The sequence below is a fragment of the Bos grunniens genome, chromosome 9 (assembly GCF_055505025.1).
Source record: "Bos grunniens cultivar Pamir isolate PY7600 chromosome 9, Bosgru_T2T1.0, whole genome shotgun sequence".
Taxonomy (NCBI): domain Eukaryota; kingdom Metazoa; phylum Chordata; class Mammalia; order Artiodactyla; family Bovidae; genus Bos; species Bos grunniens.
In genome coordinates, this window is record NC_141173.1 from 32,578,420 (window position 1) to 32,590,899 (window position 12,480).

The window sequence follows — 12,480 nt, forward strand, 5'->3', positions numbered from 1 at the left end:
TGGTCACACAGCCAAGGACATGCATGTCTTCTATAATAAATCACTCTCTCATTCAAACCCTTGCTCAATTACTTCAGGAAAACCTCTCCAGGAACTTATTTATCTCTTTCAGTTCCTTTGTTAATCAAATCAAAAGAAAACAGAAACAAAACACCCTAAGGGTAGCACTAGTGATACACTTGACATGGAAAGAAATCTACTTGGAGGAAAACTATACCTAAGAACTTCCACAAACCTTACAACCGTGCAAGTTAGTTTAGAATCTTCCTGAAACAATCATTATATTGCTGCTTCTTCCAGATAAATCTGTCCTGAGGCTCCAACAATCATGATAAATATAACACTTTCTAATTTAATGCTACTTTGATTACTAGCATTGCAACATTATTTTTTTCCAATGTTTTATTCTTCCCTAGGGTTTTAGATCTTTATAGAGCAGACTAGCACCAAAGCACCATTTACAACTTTATTTCTATGGAGAGAAATGCTCTAAAATTTCCAAGAGCTATGCCCAAATACTTTGTGGAACACAATGTTTTAAAGTTGGAAACTGCTAATATTGATGAAATGAGTTTTCAAAACAAAAACATCTTTCAACAGGAGCACACAGGGACAGAGGGGGCTCCTTGATTCAGCCTCTTATTCCTGCCCACCCCTCACCCAGCCTTGGCCCCAAACACACACAAAGATGATTGAAGTTCTGTAAAAATAATCTACTACTCAAGCTGTTCCAAAGTAATCTGAGGAGGAGAAAAAAAAGGACCAGATATATGACTGTAACTCCTCAAATAACTAAGAATATTATTGATAGCTTATTTTAGACTTTGGTTTATTCTCATTATAATACATTTCATCTAAAATTCAGCATTACTCATTGAATTCTTGAAATTTCAAGATTAATGTTCACAATGAACAATTTTTTTCATATTTATGTTTTGGTTTTTTTAAAATAAAAGTAAAAACTTATTCTGAACTGGAATTTGAAGACAATTAGAAAATCAGCTATAGGGAGATTTGTTTTTATCAAAAATCTAACTTGTTGGAACATCTTAGTATTAATTATTATACATATATGTTAAATTCTTTCATTAGATTACATTATATTTTTAAATTAAAGAACAAAGAATGTCAAAAAGATTTTTCCATAAAACAAGAAGCACCTTCTAGAAACTTCCTATTCAGAAAAGATTTTTGCAATTTAATTTTTAAGAACTTATAGCTTTACAAAAACATTTATTCACCACAGTTTTCATAAAAATATTGTCCCTTTTCCTTTGTAATCCTGTTTATAATTATCATTATATTTAATTTTAGCACAAGGCACTGGCACCCCACTCTAGTACTCTTGCCTGGCAAATCCCATGGACGGAGGAGCCTGGTAGGCTGCAGTCCATGGGGTCGCTAAGAGCCGGACGTGACTGGGTGACTTCACTTTCACTTTTCTCTTTCATGCATTGGAGAAGGAAATGGCAACCCACTCCAGTATTCTTGCCCGGAGAATTCCAGGGACAGGGGAGCCTGGTGGGCTGCCATCTATGGGGTTGCACAGAGTCGGACACGACTGAAGCGACTTAGCAGTATGTAAAAGTTAAATCTACCCTTCGCTAAAAATGTTATTTTAGAAACAGAGAAATTCAAGCAGTCAAATAAATTGGAGGTTTTTTGTACTTTGGGGGATGTCTCCAACCAAAATCAAGTTTTAAAAAATTACTTGATGCTAAAGATTTTATCTTGAAACATTTTACAAATTTTCAAAGATATAGAGATATAAGCTCTAGAAAAGGAAAAATTAAGAATTAAGTTTGCAAGCAAACTTGCAAGAAGTTAAAAGGGAGTTGCTTCAGGACTAGCTGGCCACATAAGAAAACATGGCAAATATCTGAACAGGAAAACTGCACCAAATTACAAAGGTTGCTAAGTTTACATTAGACTATTCATAATGAGAAAACAGCAACTTTATCACAATCATTGCATTCACAAAGATCATATATCTTCAGGTAGGCAAGGCAGGGAGTCTGGATTTACAGGAAGTTTTATCATTTGGAGACCAGAACAGTCTCCTTTATTTTTGCTATATATGAGGATACAAAGTATTGTGATTCCAACTGTAGAGTATGTATGGTTTTGAAATCAGGGCAAAGTCTTATATTTCACTTCTACAAAATGTACATTTTTACTTATTGAACATTCTGTCCTCCTTCCTTACCATGAATACACATAGTTGGTTTTCAGGGTTTTAATGTGGTTGATTTAGTTGGTATGTCTCTTCAAATACCTTCTCTGTGAATTTTTTTTAAACTTGCTTTAGCCCAAATGTGAGCATTCCCGCATGTTTTTTATCCTACATAACACGGACTGGCGCCCTTTAATATGTATCCCATAATCAACCACCCATGCTAATTTCTTGGTTTAACCAGTCATTAAAAGCAGGCTTCACTCTTAATAAACCTGTTTCATAAGAAAAACATATAGTAAGAAAGCAGTCTTAAAATAAGCTACATAAAGGTAAACACAAATAAATATAATAGTCACTGTAAAAGATTTAAACACAATATTGCTCAGTCATGTCTGACTTTTTGTGACCCTATGGACTGTAATCCACCAAGCTTCTCTGTTCATGGGATTCTCCAGGCAAGAATACTGGAGTGGGTTGTCATTTTCTCCTCCAGGGGACTCTTCCCCACCCAAGGATTGAACCCACCTCTCCTGCATCTCCTGCATTGCAGGCAAATTCTTTACCACTGAGCCACTGGGGAAGCCCTAAACACAATACAGATAAATAAAATTTAAGGTGTTTAGGGGAAAAAAAAATCATCTTTAAGTCCATACACTAAATTTTAAATGTTTCCACTACAGGATATGGGTTAAACTCAAATTGGTTTGATATCAAAATTAAAGAAATGGCATCAGATTTGTAACTTCCTTTCTTCATCACTTTAACATGCACTTAAAAGTAGATTTTATTGCTTCTCTGGAATACTTAGTAACATTAATCTTAATGTTACTAAATATTTTGTGGTTACAAGAAATAATTCAATAGTTGAAATAATAAAGCATTCCATAAAAGATGATGATAAAGAGACAGACCTTAATTCCCAATGATTTAACTTTCCAACCTATCTACAAGTTGTAGTTTGAAACAAAAATTACCCTTCCATTATTAAAAATGAAAATTATTGTTTTCTTTTTCAGTCCTTCTAAACTTTGTTACCCTGCTTGGATATGCTGCACTCTTCTGGGCATAGAATTTCACAGCAGTTATCCCCAAAAAAGCCATACAGTTGGCTTTATCGAACAATAATTTCCCATTAACAAAAACTTTAGGTGTATGATTCATTTTACACAAAACAAATACTGTAATGATGGTTAAAATGAATACTAAAATGAAATCCGTAATAAGGATTTTTAAATTTAATTTTAGATTTTCTCACACAGTCTAAATCCTGAGAACAATTATGCTGTGGGCACCTTCCTGAAAGGTGTCAGCTGTTTCCTTTCTTCTAAAGACAACAAGCAGAACCATCTAAAATCACCTTTCTAGAGAAGCATGCTGGATAGAAGATAAGCCTGCTATCAACTAGCTTTCAGAAGTGGGAAATGGGAAGTTAGTCAACTTTCTCCTCTCTGATAACCCTTTATTTGCAGAGCAACAGGGGAATTACAAACACGTTTTGCAAAATAATGCTGTCTAGAAGACAATCTCTGTTGGACCAAGTCCTTATTTCCCTGGAAGTAGTCAAATCCAATGTTGAAATTTATTACTTGAAGCTATGGCAGCATAAAACGTCTTCTTTAAGTGGAAAATATGACCAACTTGTATGAGGTAGGTGAATTTTGAAAGTGGGAGTGGGTGGGGGAGCTACACCACTTTTTTTTTTTTTTTAAGGGGGAGAGGATTCAGTCGAAGATTTCGGAGCAACCACAAAACCATTAAGCCTCTTAGGTGAAAGGATGTTCGACCAAAGAGCTCAAAAGCTGAGCTCAAGAGCTCTCCAAATCACAGCCTCTCATCAAGGGACTTTTGGCTTAACTGCTACCGAGCACTGGCGGAATCCCTGCTTTGGGTAAAGAAGAGAAACCACGCTTCATAGAGATCTGGCAATTCTTGGCAAGACCCTGTCCTTCAAGCCCTCTGGAGCGGGCCCCGCACTGCCAGGAGCAGGTCCGAGGGGGCAGCGGGGAAGTCCCGCAGCAGCCCAGGCGCCTCCCCCGCAACTCGAGACCAGCCACCCTCTGGGACCCGGGCCCGAGGCCAGAGCGGGATAAACTCCCGGACCCCGGGTCCCGCCCGCCGCCTCCGGCCCATGGCCTCCGCGGAGGGTCAGACTGCCAGGCTTCTTGCCGCCTCTCCCGCCCGCCTCGTGCCTCAGGGGCCCCGGCTACCTCCCAGCCCCCGGCCGGGCCCCCGCGAGGCTGCGCTTCCCGTAAATTCCCCTCCCGGCACGGCCCCCCTCCCCGCCTCGGCTCCTCCCCCGGGGGGCCCTGAGCGGCGCGTGATTGGCCCGGTCGCGCCGTCACTCTCCGGCCGCGTCACCGCCCTCGTTTCCGACCGCCCCGAGACCGGCAGTGGTGTTAGTGCTCGCGGGGCCGCGGTGGAGGGTGTCGCGCTGCCCTGCTCGCTCCGACTCGCCCGCGGGTCGGCGCGCTAGCCCAGCCGCGCGGTGCTCGGGGCTGCGGGGAGGCACGCTCAGACGCCACCTGGGAAGCGGAGAGACAGCTGGTCCCAGCTTCGGGATGAGGAGCAGGCGAAGTTGACGAGTCCCCCACCGCTACCCCTGCTGCGCCTCTTCCGCGCTGCCCTCTGCAAGGAGGTGACCGCGCGCGGCCCTGCTCCAGGTGTGCGCGGGACACCCCGCCCCCGAGACCCGCCAACTTCACCCCTAAGTCCAAAGAGTGGGCTCTGAGGGCGGTGCCGGCAGCCGGACTCCGGACTCCGTGCCGGGGGAGCTGTCCTGGAGGCTCTCGCGGCCGTCGGAGGGTGGAGACCGGTGGAAACTTTATCACCATCCTTCTTAATTACTGTGTTTTTACTGTTTCTCTCCCCGCAGGGGCTGCAGCGAGAGGTCTGTCGCGCGCGCGTTGTTTGCCAAAGGAGCCGCCTCAGGGAGAAGACCCTGAGGGGAGTTGTCTCCCCGGGGGATACCTGCAGCCCGGGCGGGGGATTTGGGCGGCCTGGATGCCCAGGACGCAGCCCCGCGGCCGCTGACGCCCGGCGGCGGCGAAGTTTGGCTGCTGAGCGGCGCGGCGCGAGGCCACTGGACAGCGGGCAACCCGGCGGCCGGGGCGGCGGGCGCGATGCCCGTGGGGGGCCTGTTGCCGCTCTTCAGTAGTCCGGCGGGCGGCGGCCTGGGCGGGGGGCTCGGCGGCGGCGGCGGCAGCAGCAGCGGCAGGAAGGGGTCGGGCCCCGCCGCCTTCCGCCTGACGGAGAAGTTCGTGCTGCTGTTGGTGTTCAGCGCCTTCATCACGCTCTGCTTCGGGGCGATCTTCTTCCTGCCCGACTCTTCCAAGCTGCTCAGCGGGGTCCTGTTCCACTCCAGCCCCGCCCTGCAGCCGGCCGCCGACCACAAGCCCGGACCCGGGGCGCGCGCCGAGGACGCGGCGGAGGGGCGCGCCCGGCGCGGCGAGGAGGACGCTCCGGGGGACCCCGCGGCCTCCCTAGAGGACAACTTGGCCAGGATCCGCGAAAACCACGAGCGGGCTCTGAGGGAAGCCAAGGAGACCCTGCAGAAGCTGCCCGAGGAGATCCAGAGAGACATCCTGATGGAGAAGGAGAAGGTGGCCCAGGACCAGCTGAGTAACAGGGCGGGGTTCAGAAGGCTGCCCCCAGTGTACTTAGCGCCCGTGAATACAATCGGGGCGATTGACCGGGAACCCGCCGACGCCGCCATCCGCGAGAAAAGGGAAAAGATCAAAGAGGTGAGTGCACCCAGCTAGAAATCCCTCCAGACCCGCGGTGTTTTTCTGGGAGAAATGACAGACCTTTGAAACTCTTAACTGTGTGATATTACAGTGTTGGGGGTGGGGGGCGGAGGGCATGTCTGTAACATTAGTGTGGGGAGACAGGGAGGTTTTCCACTTACACCAGATGCAGTGTCAAAGGCTCTTTCACTTCCCTTTTATTGTCAAAGTAGATGTGACCAATTAGGATCTGAGGTTGAATCCCGTTGTTTTTAACTTGCATGCTCGAGTGAGCATAAACCACACGAAGTAGGTATTTAATACATGGGCAGATCCTGTGCAAACTTCCTCTTCCACTGGCCAATACGTAGTTAATCGTCCCTGAAAACAGCAACAGTGAAGGTCCCAAACAGCCTTCTAATAAAGCTTGGACGTGGGTTTGGAATGAAGCTTGAATGTAAACGCAAAGCATCGATCACGCATCACAGAAATGTTCCAACAGCAAGCCAGCCCAGCCCGCGTTCAGTCACGTGGCCCCATTCCGCCAGGTGTACTTACAGACTATAAAGGTGAAACTTGAGAACTTGTTATCATAGGGGGCACACTGTTGTTTACTTTTCACAAAATGAAAAAAAAAAATGTAAAAAGCCAGCCTACTGCTTCTTGCATTTCTAGTGTAGCTAGAAAGAGTATTCCATGTGATGCAACAGGTTTTCCTCCACAGCAGCACAATGATGACAGACTTAATCTCGGGCAAACATGGACTTTGTTAAGTCTTTCCTAATTTCTTTCCTGTAATTTTCGGTTGGAACTTGAAACATGGTCAGTTTGTGCTTAGCTTGAAGCTGAAGAGGACCTTAAAAATCGTTTCAGACTATCATTTTAAAAATGAACGTTGAAGGGCCCAGAGCCCCAGAACCAGTTAGTGACTGAGTCAGGACTTGAAGCCCAGACTTCTTGCAACCAGGCTGTCTGTGGACAAGCCTCCTTTCTCAGCTGCTCTTCCTTGTGAAACTATACCATTCTGGATTTTTGCACAATCCAACGACTGTAGGAACCATGTTAAAAGCATGTTACCCCAAATTTTGATTCCAATTTCTGAAATACACTATGAATTTTCATTTTTTTAAGTTTCACAGGGTTTGAAAATAAATGCTGTGTTTTGACATTGGACCAGGTACTCAGGAAAGGAAGCTTCCTGATTCCGCACCCCCCCGCCCCGCCCCCCATTTAAAGAGCATAAAAAGAGTTTTGAGGTTGTGAAGAGGTACTTAGCTGAAGTGGCTGCAAATTGGAGGTAGCTTGATCATTGTAGAATTTGTGATTTTAATATGATGACCCAATGAATTTGGTTAAGCTGTAATTGAGCAAGTTAAGGTGGATTTGGGTCCCTTTCAGTTTACCCTAGGCAAGCTGCCTGCAGTCATCCCTCCTGTACCATATAGCCCATCAGCCTTTGAACTATGAGACCCTTCCTCAGGCATAGAACCTTCCCAGACTTGGGGAAGTGGGTTGTACTCCCTGTGACAACTTCTGTCTAGCAGTTTTCCTTCTCCATGAAACTCTTCTCCGACTCTCCAGGAAGATGGAAAAAAGCTCTGCTTTCACCAGTCATCTCCCTCTTCTTTTCATCTCTCAGCCTCCTTGAAAATATCCCACCAAAACCCATAGATAAATTAGCCCCAAATCTGTATCTGCTTATGTTTTCCTTAAGTTTGAAGTGGTGTAATTCACATTTCATGCCTCTGAATTCCTATGAACTGACAGTGTAGATCACAATTGTCCCAGGATATTATTTTAAATATTATAGATCCATGGATGTGAAAAAGCTATTGGTACCGATTAGTACTGAGTAAAAGTGCATTTAGACCAGAAGCACTGGGACAGTAGCAGTCAATTCAGGACAGAATATTAACAGTATGTGTTCCTCACGAATCTGTTGCTATTAGATCCACCGTTATATTTGTCTGTAGATCAAAAGGTCTTAATTAACCATGTAAAGGAAATTTATGTAGCCTTCTGTATCAGTGTGATGCTAACATCTTTGTACCTGGATGTTTTGAAACTGCCCAGTCTTGCATAAAGTGGTGGAACTAAATGGATTCTTTAAAATTTCATGTTGCCCTGAGAACCAAGCGGGGTAGGGAGGTGGGGGTAGAAAGCCAGGATGATTAGCTTCAGTATTTAGTCAAAGACTAATGGGAAGAAATGGATTATGGTTTTTCATCAGATTAGTTCAGGCAGATGTGTTTGTTTGTAAACCAAAAAAAAGGTTAACTAATACTATTATAAAACTATGCTGTAAACATTCAGTTTTAGAGAGGGAAGAGTGGTTGCCCATTATGAATGGACTTCAACTTGATACATTTAGATTCAGTTTCAGGTACCATGTATGCCTTGTCATGAACCAATGGATCTTTGCCTTGATCTTGATTTTTATTGTTCCTGTTTTTTCTAGTGGTTTTTATTTACTTAGGTTCTCTATCATACCTGGAGGTACTAACAGTGTTATGGGTAAAATTTAGAAAGTATTGATATAAGCAAGTCTTCTAACATATTGGGAGCTTGGACTATAATTTCTGAGCCAAACTTTCATATTGTAAATTTAGTTTAAAAACAGCCAGTGCTTTTTTTTGCCAACGCAGTTGTGTTACTGGTATTGTGGTAAATTTTTTAAAAATTTGTGTTAAGGGGAAACAGTCTTTAATTTCAGGATGTTTATTGCCTAGCACCCTTCACAAAAAGTGCTAGCTACATGCTTTCTAGTACTAACTGGATGGATGATAAATATTTGTCATAAAACTTAAATCTGAAATTAAGACATCCCCCCACCCCATGAACACTTCGTAAATAAATCAACTCTGGGACTTCCATGAAATTTATAATATATACATAGTACGTATTCCCACGAGGCTGATCTTTTTAAAATTGTGCTCAAGTTGCCCTTAACTTTAAAAAGCAAATGAAGCACAGAAGTGAAAGAACACCATGGAATTTTTAGAAAAATAGTCATTTCTTTTTCTACCCCAACATTTTTTAAAGTCAGGAAGCTTTTAGGGGGAGTCTACCCAAAGCATCTACGCTATCCTTTAGGATTAGAACCTTAATCCTAATTTAGAGGATGAACTTTCCCCCCATTTTTGTGTAATTATGGGGAGGGTTTTCTGAGTAATAGGGCCTGAAGACAGTCAAACCATCAATGTGATCCCTCCCTTCTTAGACTGGAACCCCCTCCAGTCTAAATGGGATGGTAGTGGGGAGGCTGACAGCCAGGTTTGGGTCTATCAAGCACGGTTTTAGGACCAGGTAACTGTTGGGTCACAGTTTTCTTTCTAGGTTTCTCAAAACAGGCCTTAGTTTTTAATTCCAGAACTGTTACATAATTAAAAGTTGAAAGCAAATTTTCATATTGATAGCTAATGGTGAGGATATATTTTTATGCCTGACACACTAGCCTTAGGTTGTGCATGAGTCTATATTTTATGTTAACTACTGACAATTAATTTTTATTAAAAATCAGACATAGGAATAATCTACCTTGACATATTAAAACAAGACATTTTTATTTTGAAACTTATTTGTATGAGTAGTAGTGTGGAAAATAATATTTGCAAAATAATAAAGGCCACAATTTGAAGACCTGACTCTGAAGGAGCTTGGATGCCCTTGGGTTACCTTGCCTGTTCAGCTCACCAAGTTCTGAAACACACCAGACATTGAACAGGAGCAAATGCAAGATTTTCCCACTCTTAGGACCTTCCTCAGAGCAGGTAGCGGAGAAGGCAACGGCACCCCACTCCAGTACTCTTGCCTGGAAAATCCCATGGATGGAGGAGCCTGGTGGGCTGCAGTCCATGGGGTTTTGAAGAGTCGGACACGACTGAGTGACTTCACTTTCACTTTTCACTTTCCTGCATTGGAGAAGGAAATGGCAACCCACTCCAGTGTTCTTGCCTGGAGAATCCCAGGGACAGGGGAGCCTGGTCTGTGGGGTTGCCACCTATGGGGTTGCACAGAGTCGAACACAACCGAATCGACTTAGCAGCAGCAGCAGCAGAGCAGGTAGGTCATGGAGCATTTGTAAAAATTTCTCTCTTTAACAAGTAAATGAATAAATTCAAGATTTCAGCAGTGTAAGTATTAGAGTAGATGCTGAGTGTTGAACATTAATATATGTACAAAAGCAGGAAAAGATTGTTAATGGATAATCAGTTATGCTCAGCTTAATTTTCTGTAAGCTACTGATAATTTGTTTGGGAGGAGTATTTTTCTCTTACTGGGTAACTTAACATTCATATAAAGGAGCTCTATATAGGATCTAGAACCTAGTTAATTCAGTGGAAAAGAGGTTAAAAAAATGCATTTTCAAGTAAATGCATCTTTATTTCTTAAGTGAGCTAATAAACCACTTTGAGAAATTTGTGTTGATGATTCACGTTTGTAAAAAGTGTCTTTGGATGAGTAACTTTGTTGGACTTCAGCAGCTTAGTTAACTTATTTGTATTAAATTATATAATAAGCTATGGTAATACAAATTCATTATCAGAGCGAGTTTAAAGCATGGGTCTAAAGGTCAGGCAGGAGGAAACCCATCAGGTCAGTATGAGTGATGAGGGCTATATATACATGGGTAGATCAGCACTGCATAGGACCCTTATATCTTATAACCCAGTAGAGGACCTGTGGCCTTTTAAGTCCTTTATAACCTACAAAACCACAAAAATGTGTTTGTCAAAGGTGAGTTTTGGTTGGTCACAATAAGAGTAGCTCCCCTGCTGGGCTCCGTGGATACCATGACATGCCTTTCCCCTAAGGAGACAGAATGATAAAGGAGAAGCTAGTGTTTGGTATTTTAAGAAAGAGATTCTTTCTTTGGGGAAACTAAGTCTTGACTTTTCCCTCAATATTCTTTGTCTTGTGTAGTATTAAATAATTGCACTACCTCTAGTCCCCCACCCTTTACTACTAAATATGTTTAAAGGTCCTTCAAACAAGTCTGCCAAATTTTTTCCTATTACCAAAAAATGCTATAAAAATAACTCTGATTTTTGAAAGTAAACATGGAGTTCAGTTCAGTCACTCAGTTGTGTCAGACTCTTTGTGACCCCATGGACGCCAGGCTTCCCTGTCCATCACCAACTCCCACAGACTTGCTCAAACTCATGTCCATCGAGTCAGTGATGCCATCCAACCATCTCATCTTCTTTCATCCCCTTCTCCTCCTGCCTTCAATCTTTCCCATGTGCTCTAAGCCATAAAATATTGTATCTGAATGAGACTTTAGAGATAGCTACAATAAAGGCAGCTGAGACACAAAAATTGCCCTGAAAATCATTTTGCTAGTTAGTTAGTGGTAGAGTTGAGCATGGAAGTCCAGTCCTGGGTGAACGTTGTTCGTTATCCAGACATGACTTGCCTCCTAAGTAAAATGTCAAGGAGGTGTATAAATTGACTCTCATATTCATTATTTGCAGACACTAATGTCAAGTAACTGCAAAACATGTACAATCCTGTAGTACTAAAACTTTGGTCTCATATGAATTATGTTAACTATTATAATTAAAAAAAAGATCTTACTAGGGGCATGGTTAAGAAGGCCTCTTCGTTTTAAAGCCATCCTGGGAATTTTGATGACATCTTTTTCTCCTTATGAAAATACCTGCAGGGAAACAGAGGCATTAGTAATTACTCAATTGGGCATTCTTTACAAAGAGAGCTGGGGGAGAAATTTAAAAAAAAAAGAGGAAAAGGGTGTACCAGTGTGGGAGAGTTCTTTCATAAATGTAGGTGCTGTTTTGACAATGCACAATGCATAACAGAAGAATTGAAAGTTAACCTGAAGAAGTATATATTTTTTCTTTTCTAAATTGTGAAAGTATGATAACACATTTGCAGGAGACTTGGAAAATAAAGAGCAATTATATGTAGTTCCACTATGTATTATAATTATTTCTAAAAGTAGATAAATTAAGATTTTTAGTTGGAGTTTCAGTTTCAAACTCTCAAAAATTAATAGAATGGATAGACAGAAAATTAGAAGGATATAGTAGATCTGAAAAAGCACTATGAATCAATTCAATGTAATTAAGATTTATATAATTTTCACACAACAGAGTGCAAATTCTATTCTAGTTCCCATAGACTATAAACCTGGAGACACTGGGACATATCCAGGGACATAAAACAAGATGCAAAATTTTCATGGTCTAAAGATATTGAAATCATAGAGTCTATTCTCTTATCACTATGGAATTATGTTAGAAATCAGTATTGAAAGATATTTGAAAATAACCCACATATTTTCATGTGCAATGTGACAGTTACCAAGAACGATCTTTACTTAGCCATTGAAAGCTTCAATAAAGTTATAAGACTGAAAAAACGAAAAGGGTGATTGCAGAGAAAAAAGGATTTAAATGAGAGGATCAAAGGATCAAAATGAGAAATTAACATAAAAAATACTTAACCCCATGTGTTTGGAAATTAAATGTTTATTTTTAAATAAGTGTATCAAAGAAACCATAACAAGGGAAATTAAGAAAATATTTGTGACAGAATAAAAATGAAAAGAGAAGTTATCAG

General features: G+C 42.0%; 1 protein-coding gene across 2 annotated transcripts in view; it reads left to right on the forward strand.

Annotated features, from left to right (window-relative positions):
• The first annotated feature begins 4,574 nt into the window (after window positions 1–4,574).
• MAN1A1 (mannosidase alpha class 1A member 1) overlaps window positions 4,575–12,480 on the forward strand; it is a 173,237-nt gene continuing 165,331 nt past the window's right edge. For both annotated transcript variants that reach the window (XM_086317107.1, XM_086317108.1), the window contains exons 1-2: window positions 4,575–4,836; window positions 5,049–5,916. In XM_086317107.1, coding sequence (XP_086173233.1) covers window positions 5,296–5,916 — 621 coding nt within the window. In that variant the 5' untranslated portion in view covers window positions 4,575–4,836; window positions 5,049–5,295. The remainder of the gene's footprint in view (window positions 4,837–5,048; window positions 5,917–12,480) is intronic.